This window comes from Cherax quadricarinatus, chromosome 89 (assembly GCF_038502225.1).
Source record: "Cherax quadricarinatus isolate ZL_2023a chromosome 89, ASM3850222v1, whole genome shotgun sequence".
Classification (NCBI taxonomy): Eukaryota; Metazoa; Arthropoda; class Malacostraca; order Decapoda; family Parastacidae; genus Cherax; species Cherax quadricarinatus.
The window spans coordinates 15,287,373-15,310,400 of record NC_091380.1 but is presented as its reverse complement, the minus strand read 5'-3'; the positions used below and the strand labels follow the sequence as shown (position 1 = coordinate 15,310,400).

General features: G+C 42.9%; 1 protein-coding gene across 3 annotated transcripts in view; it reads right to left on the bottom strand.

Annotated features, from left to right (window-relative positions):
- Positions 1-925: 925 nt before the first annotated feature.
- Positions 926-23,028, bottom strand: part of LOC128697316 (centromere-associated protein E-like) — a 570,758-nt gene continuing 548,655 nt past the window's right edge. For all 3 annotated transcript variants that reach the window (XM_070104215.1, XM_070104216.1, XM_070104217.1), the window contains 2 exons: positions 22,150-22,329; positions 926-2,171 (listed from right to left, as the gene is read on the bottom strand). In XM_070104215.1, coding sequence (XP_069960316.1) covers positions 1,128-2,171; positions 22,150-22,329 — 1,224 coding nt within the window. In that variant the 3' untranslated portion in view covers positions 926-1,127. The remainder of the gene's footprint in view (positions 2,172-22,149; positions 22,330-23,028) is intronic.

Genomic DNA, 23,028 nt, shown 5'->3' with positions numbered 1-23,028 from the left:
AGCAGTCCACGGATGAAAGGTATTTTGTTGTTTGTTGCTGGCTTTAGACCCTGTATATTTGCAAAGAAGAATGTTATCGGACTGGTGGTATTGTTGGTACTGGGAGTGTCAACCCAATACCACATTAGTGATGGTGACACAGTAGTGGTGGTACAGTGAACTAGAATGTCAACACACCACCACTGTAGTGATGGTGACACAGTAGCGATGATACAGTGAACTAGCATCAACACAACTCCCCAGTAGTGATGGTACAGTGAACTACAGTGTAAACACAATACCACAGTAGTGATGGTGACACAGTAGTGATGGAACAGTGAATTAGAGTGTCAACAAAACACCACAGTAGTGATGGTGACACAGTAGTGATGGTAAAATGAACTAGAGTGTCAACACAATACTACAGTAGTGATGGTACAGTGAACTAGAGTGTCAACACAACACCACAGCAGTGATGGTACAGTGAACTAGAGTGTCAACACAACACCACAGTAGTGATGGTGACACAGTAGTGATGGTACAGCGAAGTAGAGTGTCAACACAACACCACAGTAGTGATGGTACAGTGAACTAGAGTGTCAACACAATTCCACAGTAGTGATGGTGACACAGTAGTGATGGTACAGTGAACTAGAGTGTCAACACAAGACCACAGTAGTGATGGTGACACAGTAGTGATGGTACAGTGAACTAGAGTGTCAACACAACACCACAGTAGTGATGGTGACACAGTAGTGATGGAACAGTGAACTAGAGTGCCAACACAACACCACAGTAGTGATGGTACAGTGAACTAGAGTGTCAACACAACACCACAGTAGTGATGGTGACACAGTAGTGATGGTACAGTGAACTAGAGTGTCACCAACACCACAGTGGTGATGGTGACAGTGAACTAGAGTGTCAACACAACACCACAGGTGACACAGTAGTGATGGTACAGTGAACTAGAGTGTCAAAACAACACCACAGTAGTGATGGTGACACAGTAGTGATGGTACAGTGAACTAGTGTGTCAACACAACACCACAGTAGTGATGGTGACACAGTAGTGATGGTACAGTGAACTAGAGTGTCAACACAACACCACAGTAGTGATGGTGACACAGTAGTGATGGTACAGTGAACTAGAGTGTCAACACAACACCACAGTCCACCACAGTCACCTCAGTAATGTCACTGTGGTTGACTGCTGCTCTCACCACATCCAGACCCTTCACAACTTTACCAAAGACATTGTAGTAGCGACCATCTGTGAGGTCCCTGGTGGTGATATAGAACTGGGCACTCTGGTGACTCCCCAGCCTCCATGGTGACCCCACATCACCAGCACTGACTGACTCCTGGTACTGGTGATCATCCTGGTGAGACAACAGTGCTGCTCCTCCATCACCATTATTATACTGGTAGTCTCCACCATACACACACTCCCCTGGTTGACCCTTGTTCTCCACCTCCAACAGTTTAGTGTTGAGGTAGGAGGAGCCTGAGTGTTGTCCAGTACACAACAACACAAACTGTCTGGTCAGTGTAGTGTTACCACTCAGCTGGATGTGGAGTCTGTTTGATCCAGCCAGTGATCCAGGCTGGGCCAGTGATCCAGGCTGGGGCAGTGATCCAGGCTGGGCCAGTGTTCCAGGCTGGGCTAGTGATTCAGGCTGGGCCAGTGATCCAGGCTGGGCCAGTGATCCAGGCTGGGCCAGTGACCCAGGCTGGGCCAGTGACCCAGGCTGGGCCAGTGATCCAGGCTGGGCCAGTGATCCAGGCTGGGCCAGTGATCCAGGCTGGGCCAGTGATCCAGGCTGGGCCAGTGATCCAGGCTGGGTCAGTGATCTAGGCTGGGCCAGTGATCCAGGCTGGGCCAGTAATCCAGGCTGGGCCAGTAATGCAGGCAGGGCCAGTGATCCAAGCCAGGCCAGTAATACAAGCCAGGCCAGTGATCCAAGCCAGTCCAGTGATCCAAGCCAGTCCAGTAATACAAGCCATGCCAGTGATCCAAGCCAGGCCAGTGATCCATGCCAGGGCAGTAATCCACACCTGGCGAGTGATCCAGGCTGGGGCAGTGATCCAGGCTGGGGCAGTGATCCAGGCTGGGGCAGTGATCCAGGCCAGGCCAGGTCAAGAAATACCAGAGTGGAGGAGTGATCCAGCGCCTCCAACACCTCGCTCACCTACACAAACAAACATCATCACTCTACATCTGTTATTATTATTAACATTACTATAATTATCATTATAATATTACTTTATTTTTATATTATTATAATTAGTTTTGTCATTATTATTAGTAGTAGTATTACTTATTATAAATAATTATTTATAATTATCTCACATTTATAAAAATATTACATTATAAATTTTATTACTACCTATTATTATTATTATTATTATTATTATTATTATTATTATTATTATTATTATTATTATAAATATTTATAATTGTTTCATAATGATAATAATAATAATAATAATAATAATAATAATAATATAATATAATTTTTTACTAAAAGTACATGTACACGGTATACAGACCATAGCTGACATCAATGACTTAAGAAAGAAGGAACACTGCAACAGGCCTTCTGGCCCATGCAAGACAGGTCGAAGTGTCCTACCCACTTAAGCCAATGTCCGAAGCTAGTCAAGTCAAGTCACATTCAATTAAGGGAGGAACACAGCACCAGACCTAGTAGCACAAGCTAATCAGCTCCAACTCACACCCACCCACACCCACTCCTGTAGTTATCTAACCTATTTTTAAAACTACACAATGTTTTAGATTCTATAACTGTACTTGGGAGTTTGTTCCACTCATCCACAACTCTATTACCAAACTAGTGCTTTCCTATATCCTTCCTGAATCTGAATTTTTCCAACTTAAAACCACTGCTGTGAGTCCTGTCTGAGCTAAATATTTTCAGCATGTTATTTGCTTCCCCTTTATTTATTCCTGTCTTCCATTCATACACCTCAATCATATCCCCCCCTAATTCTATGCCTTTCTAGAGAGTGCAAATTCAGGGCCCTCAGTCTATCCTCATAGGGAAGATTTCTGATACATGGGATCAACTTTGTCTTAGTCTTTTGTACATTTTCCAGAGCATTTATATCCATTCTGTAATACGGTGACCAAAACTGTGCAGCATAATCTAAATGAGGCCTAACCAAGGATATGTAGAGTTGAAGAATAACCTGAGGATTCCTATTATTTATATATCTTAATATGAAGCCGAGGATTCTATTAGCTTTATTGCGAACACTTATGCACTGTTGTCTTGGTTTCAGATTACTGCTAACCAGAAATCCCAAATCTTCTTCATTGTATTAAGATCTATATTATTTAGTTTATAATTGGCATGGTTATTTTCCTGTCCAATGTTTAGAACTTTGCATTTGTCTATATTAAACTGCATCTGCCACTTCTCCGACCACTGCATCAGTCTTTTCAAATCATCCTGGAGTGCTCTAATGTCCTCGTCAGGATGAATTCGACAGCCTATTTTGCTATAATCGGCAAGCTTCCTTATGTCGCTCTTTATGCCCTCATCTATGTCGTTTACATAGATTGTGAACAACAGGGGGCCCAACACTGACCCCTGTGGAACACCGCTAGTGACACTTCCCCACACTGACTTCTCCCAATTTATGCAAACTCCCTGCTGCCTATTTGTTAACCATGCCTCTATCCAAGAAAAAAATTCTCCTATTCCATGACCCTTAATTTTCCTCAATAGTCTCTAATGTGGGACCCTGTCAAAAGCCTTACTGAAGTCCATATACACAATATAATATTTATTACCATGAGCTACCTCCTCAGATACTTTAGCAAAAATAGTTAATAAATTCTTACGGCAGGAATGCCCCTTTGTAAAACCATGCTGAGATTTGTTGATTAATTTATGCTTTTCAAGATGGCTACGAACTGCCTCAGCAATTATTGATTCTATAAATATTCCCCCTATCGAAGTGAGGCGTATTGGTCCATAGTTCGAAGCTAAGGACCTGTCACCTGCTTTGAAAATGGGTATCACATTTGCCATTTTCCACTTATATGGCACTATGCCAGTTTGTAGTGATATGTTGAAAAGATTAGCCAAAGGATTGCTAAGCTCCTCTTTACATTCCTATAAAACCCTTGCATACAGTTCATCAGGACCTGGGCATTTGTTAGGTTTTAATTTATCTATTTGCCTAAGGACCATGTCACTTGTGACCCTAATCGTGCATAGGTTATCATCATCCTGTTCTACATAATTTATTATTTCTGGAATACTGCTAGTATCTTCCTGTGTGAGAACTGAGATGAAGTATGGGTTTAAAATCTACACATTTCGGTATCACTGTCTGTGAGCTGAATCGAGTAACTTTTGAGTGGGCCTATCTTGTCCCTGATCTTACTTCTGGATGCCTGAAATAATCCTTTTGGGTTAATCTTTGATTCTCTTGGAACTTTAACCTCATAATCTCTTTTTGCTTTTCTTATTCCCTTTTTTATTTCTCTTTTTAACTGAATATATTGATTTCTTAATTGTCTCTCTCCTCTTTTGATTTGCCTGTATATGCCTCTCTTTTGACCAATGAGAAGTTTTAGACTATTGTTCATCCATTTAGGATCATTTTTCTTTGATCTTATTTCCCTATTCAGAAAGTAAGCTGTCTGAGCAGCAGGAACTATGCCCTGGAAAACATCATATTGGCAGTCATCACCACCTACCTGACCCACAGTCAGGTGATGCGACCCACAGCAGTCCACTAACAACCAGGATGCAACCAACAGCAGTCAACTAACACCCAGGATGCGATTCGCACCAATCTAATAACACCTAGGATGCGACGACACCAGTCCACTAAAACACAAAACGCAACCCACAGCAGTCCACTAACATGCAGGATGTGACCTACACCAGTCCACTAACACCCAGGATGTGACCCACAGCAGTCCACTAGCACCCATGATGTAACTCACACCAGGCGACTACCATCCAGGATGCGACTCACACAAATCCACTAACACCCAGGATGCGACTCACAAAAGTCCACTAACACTCAAGTTGCGACCCACACCAGTCAACACCCAGGATGCAACCCACACCAGTTGACTACCACACAGGATGCAACCCAAAAAGCCCACTAACACCTAGGATGCAACTCACTCTAGCCCACTAACACCCAGGACATGACCCACACCAGTCCACTAACACCCAGGACATGACCCACACCAGTCCACTAACACCCAGGATGGAACCCACACCAGTCCACTAATACCCAAGATACGACCACAACAGTGCACTAACACCTAGGATATGACCCACATCAGTCCACTAACACCCAGGATATGACCCACAACAGTCCACTAACACCCAGGATGCAACCCACACCAGAAGACTAACACCCATGATGTGACCCACACTAGTCCACTAACACCCAGGATGTGACCCTCACCAGTTCACTAACACCCAGGATGCAACCCACAGCAATCCACTAACACCCAGGATGTAACCCACACCAGTCAACTAACACCCAGGTGAGGTCCCACACCAGTTAACTAACACCCAGGATGCAAGCCACACTGGTCAACTAACACCAAGGATGCAATACACACCAGTCCTCTAATAACCAGGATGTGACACACCAGTCCACTAACACCCACGATGCAACCCACACCAGTCAACTGATGCCCAGGATGCAATCCACACCAGTCCACTAAAACCCAAGATGCGACCCACACCAGTCTACTAACATGCAGGATGCGACCCACACCAGTCGACTAACACCCAGGATGTGACCCACACCAGTCCACTAACACCCAGGATGCAATCCACACCAGTCCACTAAAACCCAAGATGTGACCCACACCAGTCAACTAACATGCAGGATGTGACCCACACCAGTCGACTAACACCCAGGATGTGACCCACACCAGTCCACTAACACCCAGGATGCAATCCACACCAGTCAACTAACACCCAGGATGTAACCCACACCAGTCAACTAACACCCAGGATGCGACCCACACCAGTAGACTAACACCCAGGATCTGACCCACACCAGTCCACTAACACCCAGGATGCAGCCCACATCAGTCAACTAACACCCAGGATGTGAGCCACACTAGTCAACTAACACCCAGGATGCAATCCACACCAGTCCTGTAATACCCAGGATGACACACACCAGTCCACTAACACCCACAATGCAACCTGCATGAGTCAACTGATGCCGAGGATGCAACCACACAAGTCCAATAAAACCCAAGATGTGACCCACACCAGCCCACTAACACAGAGGATGTGACCCACAGCAATCCACTAACACCCAGGATGTGACACACACCAGTCCACTAACACCCAGGATGCAACCCTCACCAGTCAACTAACACCCAGGATGCAACCCACATCAGTCAACTAACACCCAGGGTGTGACCCACACCAGTAGACTAATGCCAAGGATCTGACCCATACCAGTCCACTAACACAGAGGATGTGACCCACAGCAGTTCACTAACACCCAGGATGTAACCTACACCAGGCAACTAACACCCAGGATATGACTCACACAAGTCCACTAACACCCAGGATGCAACCCACTCCAGCCCACTAACACTCAGGATGTGACCCACAACAGTGCCCTAACACCCAGGATGCAACCCACATAATTCCACTAATACCCAGGATGTGACCACACCCGCCCACTAATACCCAGGATGTGACCACACCAGTGCCCTAACACTCAGGATGTGACCCACACAAGTCCAAGAACACCAATGATGCATCCCACAACAGTCCGCAAACACCCAGGATGTGACCCACAGAAGGAGATTACCACCCAGGTCGCGACCCACAGCAGTCCACTAACACCTAGGATGGAACCCACAATAGCCCACTAACACCTAGGATGCAACCCACTCTAGCCCACTAACACTCAGGATGTGACCCACACCAGTAGACTAACACCCATGATGCAACCCTCACAAGTCCACTAACACCCAGAATGTGACCCACACTAGTTCACTAACACCCAGGATGTGACCCACAGCAGTCCAATAACACCTAGGATGCAACCCACACCAGTCATCTAACACCCAGGATGCGATCCACACCAGTCGACTAACATCCAGGATGTGACCCACACCAGTCCACTAATACCCAGGATGCAACACACACCAGTCAACTAACACCCAGGATGCAGCCCACACCAGTCAACTAACACACAGGATGCGAGCCACACCAGTCAACTAATACCCAGGATGCAACACACACCAGTCCACTAATACCCATGATGTGACCCACACCAGTCAACTAACACCCAGGATGCGACCCACAGCAGTCCACTAACAACCAGGAAGTGACCAACACCAGTCAACTAACACCCAGGATGCAACCCACACCAGTCCACTAACACAAGAACATAAAGAATGAACACTGCAGCAGGCCCACTGGCCCATGCGAGGAAACTCCAAGTCTCCAAAGCCCCAACCTAGTCAGGTCAAGTCACTTTCAGTTAAGGAAGGAACACTGCACCAGACCTAGTAGCACAAGCTAATCCGCGCTAACTCACACCTACCCACACACACTCATGTATCTATCTAACCTATTTTAAAACTACACAACGTCATAGCTTGTATGGCAAAACTTGGGAGTTTCCTCCACTCATCTACAACTATATTAGCAAACCAGTGCTTTCCTACATCCTTCGTGAATCTGAGTTTTTCCAACTTAAAACCATTGCTGTGAGTACTATCTAGGCTACATGTTTTCAGCATGCTATTTGCTTCCCCTTTATTTATTCCTGTCTTCCATTCATACACCTCCATCATATAAACCCCTAATTCTCCCCCTTTCTAGAGAGTGCAGATTCAGGGCCTCAGTCTATCCTCATTAGGGAAGATATCTGATACAAGGGAACAACTCTGTCATTGTCTTTCATATGTTTTCCAGAGCATTTATATCCATTCTGTAATATGGTGACCAAAACTGTGCAGCACACTCTAAATGAGGAGTAACCAAGGATATATACAGTTGAAGAATAACCTGAGGACTCCTATGATTTATATATGTTAATATGAAGCTGAGGATTCTGTTAGCTTTATTGCAAACACTTATGCACTGTTGTCTTGGTTTCAGATTACTGCTAACCAGAAATCCCAAATCCTTTTCACAGTCAGTTGTATTAAGATCTATATTATTTAGTTTATAAGTGGCATGGTTATTTTCCTGTCCAATGTTTAGAACTTTACATATGTCTATATTAAACTGCAACTGCCACTTCTCTGACCACTGCATCAGTCTATTCAAATCTTCCTGGAGTGCTCTAATGTCCTCGTCAGGATGAATTCGATGGCCTATTTTGGTGTCATTAGCAAACTTGATTATGTCACTCTTTATGCCCTCATCTATGTCGTTTATATAGATTGTGAACAACATGGGGCCCAACACTGACCCCTGTGGAACACCGCTTGTGACACTTCCCCACACTGACTTCTCCCAATTGATGCAAACTCCCTGCTGCCTGTTTGTTAACCATGACTCTATCCAAGAAAAAATTTCTCCTATTCCATGTCCCTTAATTTACTCAATAGTCTCTGATGTGGGACCCTGTCAAAAGCCTTACTGAAGTCCATATAAGAACATAAGAACATAAGAAAGGAGGAACACTGCAGGAAGCCTGTTGGCCCATACTAGGCAGATCCTTTACAATTCATCCCACTAACAAAACATTTGCCCAACCCAATTTTCAATGCCACCCAAGAAATAAGCTCTGATGTGAAAGTCCCACTCAAATCCAACCCCTCCCACACATGTACTTATCCAACCTAAATTTGAAACTACCCAAAGTCCCAGCCTCAATAACCCAACTAGGTAGACTGTTCCACTCATCAACTACCCTATTTCCAAACCAATACTTTCCTATGTCTTTTCTAAATCTAAACTTATCTAATTTAAATCCATTACTGTGGGTTCTCTCTTGGAGAGACATCCTCAAGACCTTATTAATATCCCCTTTATTAATACCTATCTTCCACTTATACACTTCGATCAGGTCTCCCCTCATTCTTCGTCTAACAAGTGAATGTAACTTAAGAGTCTTCAATCTTTCTTCATAAGGCAGATTTCTAATGCTATGTATTAATACAATATCATATTTATTACCATGAGTAACCTCCTCAGATACCATAGTGAAAATAGTTAATAAATTCTTAAGGCAGGAATGCCCCTTTGTAAAACCAAGCTGAGATTTTTTTTTTAATTTATGCTTTTCAAGATGGCTATAAACTGCCTTGGCAATTATTGATTCCATAAATTTTCCCACTATTGAGCTTAGGCATATTGGTCTATAGTTCGACGCTATGGATCTGTCACCTGCTTTGAAAATGGGAATCACATTTGCCATTTTGCACTCATCTGGCACCATGCCAGTTTGTAGTGATATGTTGAAAAGATTAGCCAAAGGTTTGCTAAGCTCCTCTTTACATTCCTTTAAAGCCCTTGCATACAGTTCTTCTGGGCCTGTGCATTTGTTTGGTGACATGGCCTAAGGACCATGTCACTTGTGACCCTAATCGTGGATAGGTTATCATCATCCTGTTCTACATAATTTATTATTTCTGGAATATCCCTAGTATCTTCCTGTGTAAAAACTGAGAGGAAGTATGTGTTAAAAATTCTACACATTTCCTTATCACTGTCCATAAGCTGACCCGAGTAACTTTTGAGTGGGCCTATCTTGTCCCTGACCTTACCTCTGTATACCTGAAAGAATCCTTTTGGGTTAATCTTTGATTCTCTTGTAACTTTAACCTCATAATCTCTTTTTGCTTTTCTTATTCCCTTTTTTATTTCTCTTCATAATTGAATAACCCTCGCCTAACGAACGCATCGCATAACGTTAAATCCGCCTAACGAGGCATTTGAGCGTCAAAATTTTGCCCCGCCTAACGATAAAAAACTTGCCCAACGTGATTCATCCGGGACCTGTTCACGTGTGGCCAGTGTTTACAAGCCAGCCAGTGCGGTAGCATCTATGCATACATTCAGTACATTTCACCTTATCCCAGTGTTTTTAGTGCTTGTAACTGCAAAATAAGTCACCATGGGCCCCAAGAAATCTTCTAGTGCCAACCCTGTGGTAAAAAGGGTGAGAATTAAAATGGAAATTGAGAAAGATTTTGAAGGGATTGGGGCTAACCCTGAGAAACCTATGCCAGCTGTGGAATCCATTGTGCCTACATCAAAGATTAAGGAAACGTGTGCAAAGTGGGTTGAATTGCAAACCTTTATGGGTGAAAATCACCCTAACACAGCTATTGCAAGCCGTGCTGGTAACTATTACAATGACAATGTTTTTTTCTCATTTTAGGAAAATCTTAAAGGAATCTGAGGTACAGAGCTCTATGGACAGATTTGTTGTGCAACAGAGGTCCAGTGACTCAAGCTGGTTCTAGTGGCATTAGAAGAAGAAGGGAAGTAACCCAGGAAATGGACTTGCTACCTCCAGTCCTCATGGAAGGGGATTCCCCTTCCAAACTATAACAACTTCCACCATCTCCCTTCCTCCCATCCCATCAATCATCACCAGATCTTCAATAAAGGTAAGTGTCATGCATTCTTTATTTAGTAGAGTGGTAATTGTGCATGTCTTCTTCTCTTTGGGAGTATCAAAATGTATATTTCATGTGGTAAATTTTTTTTTTCATACTTTGGGGTGTCAGGAACAGATTAATTTGATTTCCATTATTTCTTATGGGGAAAATTAATTCGGGAAACGATGAGCTTTCAGGAACGGATTAATATAGTTAGGCGAGGGTCTACTGTATATTGATTTCTTAACTGTCCCTCTCCTCTTTTGATTTGCCTGTATATGACCAATGAGATGTTTTAATCTATTGTTCATCCATTTAGGATCATTTTTCTTTGATCTGATTTTCCTACTTGGAACCTAAGTTGTCTGAGCAACTAGAACTATGCCATGGAAAACGTCATATCGGCAGTCATCACCACCTACCTGACCCACAGTCAGGTGATGCGACCCACAGCAGTCCACAAACACCCAGGATGCAACCCACACCAATCCATTAACACCCAGGATGCAACCACACCAGTCCACTAAAACCCAAGACGTGACCTATGCCAGTCCACTAACACGCAGAATGCGGCCTACACCAGTCGACTAACACCCAGTATGTGACCCACACCAGTGAAATAATACCCAGGATATGACTCACACCAGTCAACTAACACCCAGGATGAAACCCACACCAGTCAACTAACACCCAGGATGCGAATCACACATGTCCACTAACACCCAGGATGTGACCCCGACCAGTCCACTAACAGAGGATGTGACCCACAGCAGTCCACTAACACCCAGGATGCACCCCACAGCAGTCAACTAACACCCAGGATATGACCCACACCAGTCAACACCCAGGATGTGACCCACACCAGTCGACTATCACCCAGGATGTGACCAAGAGCAGTCCACTAACACCTAAGATGCAACCGATACCAGCACACTAACACCCAGGATGCAACCCACACCAGTCCACTAACATCCAGGATGCAACCCACACTAGCCCACTAACACCAAAGATGTGACCCACACTATTCCACAAACACCCAGGATGGGACCCATACTAGTCCACTAATGCCCAGGATGTGACCACACCAGTCAATTAACACTCAGGATGTGACCCTCACCAGTCCAATAACATCCAGGAAGTGATTCACACCAGTCCACTAACACCCAGGATGCGAAGCACAACAGTCCACTAACACCCCTAAAGCAAACCACACCAGTCCACTAACACCCAGGTTGCAACCCACACCAGTTGACTACCACCCAGGATTCAACCCACACCAGTCAAACAGAGAATATGACCTACAGCAGTCCACTAACACCCAGGGTGTGACCCACAACAGTCGACTACCACCCAGGATGCGACCCACACCAGTCGACTAACACCCAGGATGCGACCGACATCAGTCAGCTAACACCCAGGATGCGGCCGACACCAGTCCACTAACACTCAGGATGCTACCTACACCAGTCCATCGATATCCAGGATGCGGCCACACCAGTCCATTAACACCGAAGGTGCGACCGATGCCAGTCCAATAACACCCAGGATGCAACCCATACTGGTCCACTACCACCCAGGATGTGGCCCACACCAGTCAACTAACACTCAGGATGTGACCAACACCAGTCGACTATCACCCATGATGTGACCAAGAGCAGTCCACTAACACTTAAGATGCAACCGATACCAGCACACTAACACCCAGGATGCAACCCACACCAGTCCACTAACATCCAGGGTGCAACCCACACTAACCCACTAACACCAAGGATGTGACCCACACTATTCCACAAACACCCAGGATGGGACCCATACTAGTCCACTAATGCCCAGAATGTGACCACACCAGTCAATTAACACTCAGGATGTGACCCTCACCAGCCCAATAACATCCAGGAAGTGATTCACACCAGTCCACTAACACCCAGGATGCGAAGCACAACAGTCCACTACCACCCTTAAAGCAAACCACACCAGTCCACTAACACCCAGGTTGCAACCCACACCAGTTGACTACCACCCAGGATGCAACCCACACCAGTCTAACAGAGAATATGACCTACAGCAGTCCACTAACACCCAGGGTGTGACCCACAACAGTTGACTACCACCCAGGATGCGACCCACACCAATTGACTAACACCCAGGATGCGACCGACATCAGTCAGCTAACACCCAGGATGCGGCCGACACCAGTCCACTAACACCCAGGATGCTACCTACACCAGTCCATCGATATCCAGGATGCGGCCACACCAGTCCATTAACACCGAACGTGCGACCGATGCCAGTCCAATAAAACCCAGGATGCAACCCATACCAGTCCACTACCACCCAGGATGTGACCCACACCAGTCAACTAACACTCAGGATGTGACCAACACCAGTCCACTAACACCCAGGATGCAACCCACAGCAGTCCACTAACAGACAGAATGTAATCCCCAGCAGTCCACTAACACCCAGGATGTGACCCACAGCAGTCCACTAACACCCAGGATGTGACCCACACCAGTCGAATAACACCCGGGATGTGACCCTACACCAGTCCACTAACACCCAGGGTGTGATGATACCAATCCATTAACATGCAGGATGCGACCCACACCAGTCCACTAATACCCAGGATGCGACACACACCAGTCGAATAACACCCAGGATGTGACCCTACACCAGTCCACTAACACTCAGGATGTGACCACACCAGTCCATTAACACACAGGATGCGACCCACACCAATCCACTAATCCCCAAAATGTGAACACAATTTCACTAACACCCAGGATGCAACCATTCATCTACAAACATGCAACCTACACCAGTCCACTAACACCCTGGATGTGACCCACACCATTCTGCTAACACCTAGGATGTGACACACACCAGTCCACTAACACCCAGGATGTGACCCACACCAGTCCACTAACACCCATGTGCCCATTTTACTGATGGGTAAACATATACAACTGGTGTATTATTAAATTGTTTATATCTAGTTCATGATTAATGTGAATTTGGTTCAGTGTGAATTATTAAATGATACCAGAGTCACATTTAATGGCAGACAAAATTTTAATTAATGTAAGTTCTTCGTTGCCAAACTTCTCAGATCCTGGGAAAAAAAGATACGAGAGTTGAATTTACTTGCTTAAACTATTGTTGTACAAGTGAGTACATCAGTCTGCACACACCTGTCATTGTGTATATCTGTGCTGCTGCACCATATTATTGTTGTACATGTGACTACGTCAGTCTGCACACACCTGTCATTGTGTATATCTGTGCTGCTCCACCATATTATTGTTGTACATGTGACTACGTCACTCTGCACACACCTGTCATTGTGTATATCTGTGCTGCTGCACCATATTATTGTTGTACATGTGACTACGTCACTCTGCACACACCTGTCATTGTGTATATCTGTGCTGCTGCACAATATTATTGTTGTACATGTGACTACGTCACTCTGCACACACCTGTCATTGTGTATATCTGTGCTGCTGCACCATATTATTGTTGTACATGTGACTACGTCAGTCTGCACACACCTGTCATTGTGTATATCTGTGCTGCTGCACAATATTACCATACACACTTGTCTTATATTTTTTTATAAAAGTGTTCTTAATAAAAGAGACAAAAGATACTTCAGATGTAAACACTGCAGGATACAAGAGACTTATTATTACATCATAACACAAGTTTGATATAACTGAAGATGATGTAGGTGGTGATAGTAACTAATATAATAACAGAAGATGATGTAGGTGGTGATAGTAACTAATATAATAACAGAAGATGATGTAGGTGGTGATAGTAACTAATATAATAACAGAAGATGATGTTGGTGGTGATAGTAACTAATATAATAACAGAAGATGATGTAGGTGGTGATAGTAACTAATATAATAACAGAAGATGATGTAGGTGGTGATAGTAACTAATATAATAACAGAAGATGATGTAGGTGGTGATAGTAACTAATATAATAACAGAAGATGATGTAGGTGGTGATAGTAACTAATATAATAACAGAAGATGATGTAGGTGGTGATAGTAACTAATATAATAACAGAAGATGATGTAGGTGGTGATAGTAACTAATATAATAACAGAAGATGATGTAGGTGGTGATAGTAACTAATATAATAACAGAAGATGATGTAGGTGGTGATAGTAACTAATATAATAACAGAAGATGATGTAGGTGGTGATAGTAACTAATATAATAACAGAAGATGATGTTGGTGGTGATAGTAACTAATATAATAACAGAAGATGATGTTGGTGGTGATAGTAACTAATATAATAACTGAAGATGATGTAGGTGGTGATAGTAACTAATATAATAACAGAAGATGATGTAGGTGGTGATAGTAACTAATATAATAACAGAAGATGATGTAGGTGGTGATAGTAACTAATATAATAACTGAAGATGATGTAGGTGGTGATAGTAACTAATATAATAACAGAAGATGTTGCAACACCTGAATCTATGTCTGCAATATTATACAAGACACAGAAGAAATAAAAGAAAAATGCAAAGTTGCATCAGGTTTTTGTTGTTTACAGATAACTATAAGTAAGAGTAGTGTTGCAATGATAGAAATATAGAGTGTTTTAACTGTATGGTTAGAAGATTGTAATAATATAGTGTTTTAACTGTATGGTTAGAAGATTGTAATAATATAGTGTTTTAACTGTATGGTTAGAAGATTGTAATAATATAGTGTTTTAACTGTATGGTTAGAAGATTGTAATAATATAGTGTTTTAACTGTATGGTTAGAAGATTGTAATAATATAGTGTTTTAACTGTATGGTTAGAAGATTGTAATAAAAAATATATATTCTTAGCAGAACAACCATCCAGATAAAAGCTTCAAATTTATTTAAGACAGTGAAAGAAAATGTAAATAAAATGGACTGAAGAAACTTTTACTGTGATGGTTGGTTCAGTCACTTTAAAAATCCTGTATAATTGTATAATGTTAAAATTAGCAGTGAGGCGGCCATCACAGATGATGATGTCACACAGTGAGGCGGCCATCACAGATGATGATGTCACACAGTGAGGCGGCCATCACAGATGATGATGTCACACAGTGAGGCGGCCATCACAGATGATGATGTCACACAGTGAGGCGGCCATCACAGATGATGATGTCACACAGTGAGGCGGCCATCACAGATGATGATGTCACACAGTGAGGCGGCCATCACAGATGATGATGTCACACAGTGAGGCGGCCATCACAGATGATGATGTCACACAGTGAGGCGGCCATCACAGATGATGATGTCACACAGTGAGGCGGCCATCACAGATGATGATGTCACACAGTGAGGCGGCCATCACAGATGATGATGCCACACAGTGAGGCGGCCATCACAGATGATGATGTCACACAGTGAGGCAGCCATCACAGATGATGATGTCACACAGTGAGGTGGCCATCACAGATGATGATGTCACACAGTGAGGCGGCCATCACAGATGATGATGTCACACAGTGAGGCGGCCATCACAGATGATGATGTCACACAGTGAGGCGGCCATCACAGATGATGATGTCACACAGTGAGGCGGCCATCACAGATGATGATGTCACACAGTGAGGCGGCCATCACAGATGATGATGCCACACTTGAATATCCTGATGTTTGCAAGAAAATAATACAAGAAACTAAATACAATGATCAACAAATTTTAAATGTAGACAAAAGAGACTTGTTCAGCAAATGGATGCCTTCCAGAACTTACATTTACAAGTTTGAAAAAACTCAACCTGGATGTAAAGTGTGTAAAGATCACATAACTTTTATTGGAAGGTAATACAGAAGGGGATTTTTAAATACAGATCAGCCATCACTAATCTGGCATCATTGGACCAGAGTGGTTAGGTTAGAATATGCTTAATTAACTCAGGAAGTCTGGAGAGGGTTTTGGGGGTCAATGCCCCTGTGGCCCGGTCTGAGATCAGGCCTCATGGTGGATCAGGATCTGATAAACCAGGCTGTTACTGCTGGCAGCACGCAAGCTGACGTATGAACCAAAGCACTGTTGGTCAGGTACTGACTTTAGGTGCCTGTCCAGTGCCTTCTTGAAGACAACCAGGTGTCTATTGGCAATCCCCCTTATATATGCTGGGAGGCAATTGAACAGTCTTGGGCCCTGGAGACTTGTTGTGTTGTCTCTCAGTGTACTTTTGGCACCCCTGCTTTTCATAGCGGGAATGTTGTATCTCCTGCCGAGTCTTTTGCTTTCAAATGGAGTGATTTTCATATGCAAGTTTGGTGCCAATCCCTCCAGGACCTTCCAAGTGTATATCATGTATCTCTCTTGAATGTATTCCAGGGAATACAGATCAAGGACCTTCAACCATTCCCAGTAGTTTAGGTGCCTTACTGCACTTATGTGTGCCATGAAAGTTCTTTGTACACTCTCCAGGTCTGCAATATCGCCAGCCTTGAAGGGGGCCATTAGTGTACAGCAGTATTCCAGCCTAGAGAGCACAAGCAATTTGAAGAGAATCATCATGGGCTTGGCATCCCTAGTTTTGAAGGTTCTCATTATTCATCCTATCATTTTCCTAGCGGATGAGGTAGATACATTGTTGTGGTCTTCGAAGGCGAGATTCTCTGACATTATCACTCCCAGGTCCTTCACATTACTCATCTGCTCTATTGTATGGTTAGAATTTGTGGTATACCCTGACACTTTTTTAATTTCTTAAAGTTTTCCATATCTGAGTAGTTGAAATTTCTTCTTGTTGAACTTCATATTGTTCTCAGTGGCCCATTCGAAGATTTGGTTGATATCCCCTTGGAGTCTCGCAGTGTCTTCGATGGAGGTCACTGCCATGGTGATAAGGGTGTCATCCACAAAGTAAGACACTGAGCTATGGCTTACATCTCTGTCTGTCAGAAATGAGGATGAGGAACAGAATTGGAGTGAGTACTGTGCCTTGTGTAGTAGAGCTTTTTACCATGGTTGCCTGGAACTTTACTCTGTTTACTGTTACTCTTAGTGTTCTATTTGTCAGGAAGTTGTAGATCCATTTACCAACTTTTCCTGTTTTTCCTTTACCACGCATTTTGTGTGTTATTACACCATGGTCACACTTGTCAAAAGCTTTTGCAAAGTCTGTGTATACTACATCTGTATTTTGTTTATCCTCTACAGCATCCAGGACCTTGTCATAGTGGTCCGGTAGCTGGGACAGGCAGGAGCGAACTGCTCTAAACCTGTGATGCCCTGGGTTGTGTAACCGATGGGTATCTAGGTGGTTGGCTACCTTGCTTCTTAGAACCCTCTCAAAGATTTTTATGATGTGGGATGTTAGTGCTATGGGTCTGTAGTTCTTTGCAATTGATTTACTGCCACCTTTGTGGAGTGGGGCTATGTTTGTTGTATTTAGTGTGTGTGGGATGATCCCTGTGTCCATGCTCCCTCTCCATAAAATGCTGAAGGCACACAATAGGGACTTCTTGCATTTCTTGATGAACACAGAGTTCCATGAGTCTGGGCCTGGGGCAGAGTGCATGGGCATGTCATTAACCCTTTGAGGGTTTTCGTCGTACTAGTACGTCTTACGCGTAGGGGTTTTTGACGTACTAGTACTCATAAATTCTAGCGGCCTCAAATCTAGTGGGAGAAAGCTGGTAGGCCTTCATATGAAAGAATGGGTCTATGTGGTCAGTGTGCACAGTCTAAAAAAAATCCTGCAGCACACAGTGCATAATGAGAGAAAAAAAACTTTGACCATTTTTTTTTAATAAATCAGCGACTTTGCAGTGTATTTTCGTATGGTATTTATTGTTGTATTCTAGTTTTCTTGGTCTCATTTTATAGAATGGAAGACATATTACTGAAATTGAGATGATTTTGACTGGTTTTACAATGAAAGGTGCCTTGAAATTGAGCTCAAAGTAGCAGAAATGTTCGATTTTTAGCAAACTTCAAAAGTAAACAAATCGTGCCAAGCGTGCAATACACGTCAACTGGTGAGTCTAATATTCTTTCACAAGTGCACCAATAATATTTATACCATTTTTTACACTAATGCAGTAGTCTGCATAACAGTAAATCTTATATTTTTTGTGAGAATAAAAATTCAAAGTGGAAAGCAAAAGAATATAAGAGGGGCCTTGAGACGTGACTAATGACTAGAGGAAATGTCATTTTAGTGCCAGGAATGTCTTTCTTGTTTATTCTGGACCCTATTCGGAAATTGGCATCTTTTGAAATTTGTGTGAAATTGGCAAAATTGCTAAATTCTGACCACTGTACTGGATAGTAGAATTTATAAATGGGTGGTTTCTTGCACCCATTCGATAGAAAAAACGGAGTTCTAGCGAAATATTCATGTTTTTTGTCGACTAGTACAGTGAAATTGGCCGAAAATGGGGCTCAAAGTGGGCAAAATCGCCGATGCGTAAACATCGCCGAGACCGCTAACTTTGCGAGAGCATAATTCCGTAAGTTTTCTATCAAATTTCAAACTTTTGGTGTCGTTATGATCGGGAAAAGATTCTCTATCTTTTCATAAGAGAAAATAAATTTTTTTTTTTTTAAATTTGGCCGACCCTGAGAACGAGTTTCGGAGAGGGCCTGTCGACCCTCAAAGGGTTAATTGCCTCTTCAAAATCTTGTGGAGTTATAATATCCGAGAGTTTTGGGCCAACCAAATTTTTGGTTTCATTCATAAAGAATTCATTTGGATTGTTGACCCTTAGAGTGGGCAGTGGCTCGCTGAACACTGAGTCATATTGGGACTTTAGTATCTCACTCATTTCTTGGCTATCATCTGTGTATGTCCCATCCCGCCTAAACAGGGGCCCAATACTGGATGTTGTTTTTCCTTTAAATTTGGAATAAAAGAAGTATTTTTTTTTTTCAATTTCCTTTAGGGCTTTCAGTTCTTCACATGATTCTGGTCTCCTATAAGATTCCTTCAGCTTAAGTTCAATATCTGCAATTTCACTGACTAGTACTTCCCTTTGTATTTCAGATATATTGACCTCACTCAGCAGCTCTGTGACTCTTTCCCTTCATCTGTATAGGGAACATCTCTCTCTTTCTAGGTTATATCTTCTCTTTCTTTTTCTTAATGGAATGTGTCTTGAGCAGATCTCAACAACCACAGAATTCATTTTTTCAAGGCAGATGTTCAGGTCCGTGTTGTTTAGGATATCTTCCCAGCTTGTTTCATTTAGGACATGGTTTTCTTGATCCCATTGTATGTTTTTGTTATTGAAATTGAATTTCACGAAGAGACCTTCATGACTGCTTACATTTTGCTGGTCCGGAGCCCTGTGTATACTTGTCTGTACCTCTAATATATTGTGATCTGAGTGAATTGTCTTTGATACAGTTTATATTACGTATCAGATCATTGTTGTTAGTGAAGATGAGGTCCAGCATAATTTTTAGTCTTGTAGGCTCTACTATTTGCTGGTTTAAGGTGAATTTGTTGCAGAGATTTAACAGTTCGAGTGAATGTGAATTTTCATCATAGCTGCCTCCCGGGGTGATCTCTGCTAAAACATTGTTTGCTATATTCCTCCATTTTAGGTGTCTCAGGTTGAAATCTCCTAGTAATAAGATGTTTGGGGCAGGAGTTGGGAGAATTTCTAAGCAGGTGCAGGTGGTTAGGTGCTGGTACAGTAATGTGGAGAGTGTGAGTGTAGGTGGGTATGTGCTGGTACAGTAGTGGAGAGTGTAGGTGTAAGTGGGTAGGTGCTGGTACAAGAGTGTGGAGAGTGTGGTGGTACAGTAAGAGTGGTAGTGTAATAAAGTACCTGGAGTGTGTGGTGGTACAGTAAGAGTGGTAGTGTAATAAAGTACCTGGAGAGTGTGGTGGTACAGTAAGAGTGGTAGTGTAATAAAGTACCTGGAGTGTGTGGTGGTACAGTAAGAGTGGTAGTGTAATAAAGTACCTGGAGAGTGTGGTGGTACAGTAAGAGTGGAAGTGTAATAAAATGCCTGGATAGTGTGGTGGTACAGTAAGAGTGGTAGTGTAATAAAGTACCTGGTGAGTGTGGTGGTACAGTAAGAGTGGAAGTGTAATAAAATGCCTGGATAGTGTGGTGGTACAGTAAGAGTGGTAGTGTAATAAAGTACCTAAGGAGTGTGGTGGTACAGTAAGAGTGGTAGTGTAATAAAGTACCTGGAGAGTGTGGTGGTACAGTAAGAGTGGTAGTGTAATAAAGTACCTAAGGAGTGTGGTGGTACAGTAAGAGTGGTAGTGTAATAAAGTACCTGGAGAGTGTGGTGGTACAGTAAGAGTGGTAGTGTAATAAAGTACCTAAGGAGTGTGGTGGTACAGTAAGAGTGGTAGTGTAATAAAGTACGTGGAGAGTGTGGTGGTACAGTAAGAGTGGTAGTGTAATAAAGTACCTGGAGAGTGTGGTGGTACAGTAAGAACGGTAGTGTAATAAAGTACCTGGAGAGTGTGGTGGTACAGTAAGAGTGGTAGTGTAATAAAGTACCTGGAGAGTGTGGTGGTACAGTAAGAGTGGTAGTGTAATAAAGTACCTGGAGAGTGTGGTGGTACAGTAAGAGTGGTAGTGTAATAAAGTACCTGGTGAGTGTGGTGGTGCAGTAAGAGTGGTAGTGTAATAAAGTACCTGGAGAGTGTGGTGGTGGTACAGTAAGAGTGGTAGTGTAATAAAGTACCTGGAGAGTGTGGTGGTGCAGTAAGAGTGGTAGTGTAATAAAGTACCTGGAGAGTGTGGTGGTACAGTAAGAGTGGTAGTGTAATAAAGTACCTGGAGAGTGTGGTGGTACAGTAAGAGTGGTAGTGTAATAAAGTACCTGGAGAGTGTGGTGGTGGTACAGGTGGTAGTGTAATAAAGTACCTGGAGAGTGAGTAAGAGTGGTAGTGTAATAAAGTACCTGGGTGGTGGTACAGTAAGAGTGGTAGTGTAATAAAGTACCTGGTGAGTGTGGTGGTACAGTAATTGTGGTAGTGTAATAAAGTACCTGGAGAGTGTGGTGGTGCAGTAAGAGTGGTAGTGTAATAAAGTTCCTGGAGAGTGTAGTGTAATAAAGTACCTGGAGAGTGTGGTGGTGCAGTAAGAGTGGTAGTGTAATAAAGTACCTGGAGAGTGTGGTGGTACAGTAAGAGTGGTAGTGTAATAAAGTACCTGGTGAGTGTGGTGGTACAGTAAGAGTGGTAGTGTAATAAAGTACCTGGAGAGTGTGGTGGTACAGTAAGAGTGGTAGTGTAATAAAGTACCTGGAGAGTGTGGTGGTACAGTAAGAGTGGTAGTGTAATAAAGTACCTGGAGAGTGTGGTGGTACAGTAAGAGTGGTAGTGTAATAAAGTACCTGGAGAGTGTGGTGGTACAGTAAGAGTGGTAGTGTAATAAAGTACCTGGAGAGTGTGGTGGTACAGTAAGAGTGGTAGTGTAATAAAGTACCTGGAGAGTGTGGTGGTACAGTAAGAGTGGTAGTGTAATAAAGTACCTGGAGAGTGTGGTGGTACAGTAAGAGTGGTAGTGTAATAAAGTACCTGGAGAGTGTGGTGGTACAGTAAGAGTGGTAGTGTAATAAAGTACCTGGATAGTGTGGGCGTGGGTGGGTAGTGGTTGGTCCTGGAGAACATGGAGATACAGTTGACCATCTTGTAAAGTTATCCTGGAGTAGCGGAGGTCATCTTGGTCTTGCTGGACACCAAACACCAGGCCAGCCTCCACCAGCCTCTTGACGCTCTCACTCATCCCACGAAGATGATCAATCTGTGGACAGTTACCACCATTATCACCTCTTCACAGTGTCACTACCATTATCACCTGTGTACAGTATCACTACCATTATCACCCATGTGCAGTCTCAGCATCATTATTACAAGTGTACAGTGTCACTATCATGTAGAGTGTCAGCACCATTATGACAAGTGTCCAGTATCACTATCACCCATATACAGTGCCAGCACCATTATCACAGGTGTACAGTGTTATGATAATGTTTGCTTCAGCATGATAGTGTTTGAACAAAGGAGAATGGGAAAAGCCACTATATATGCAGAACATTTTGGCCAAACTTAAGATTAATAAGGCAATAACAATACAGTGTAAATTTAGGAGTTTACAATTAATAAAATATAAGTGAATATTTATTAGTTCAGACATGACTTTAACAAGTTTACTTGAGGGGAATTACAAGTTTCATTATTAACCTAAAGTGGACACAATTGTTTAATGATTGTGAGAGTTACATATACAGTGGACCCTCGATTTTCATAATTAATCTGTTCCAGAGTCTGCTGAAAGTTGAAATTCATGAGAATCGAAGCCATTTTCCCCATAAGAAATAATGTAAATCCAATTAATCCGTTCCAGACACCCAAAAGTATTAACAACAACATAATATTTTTATGTATTAAATATAGATTTATATACATAAAGGAATGAGAAATCAATATAAAGCAATAATAA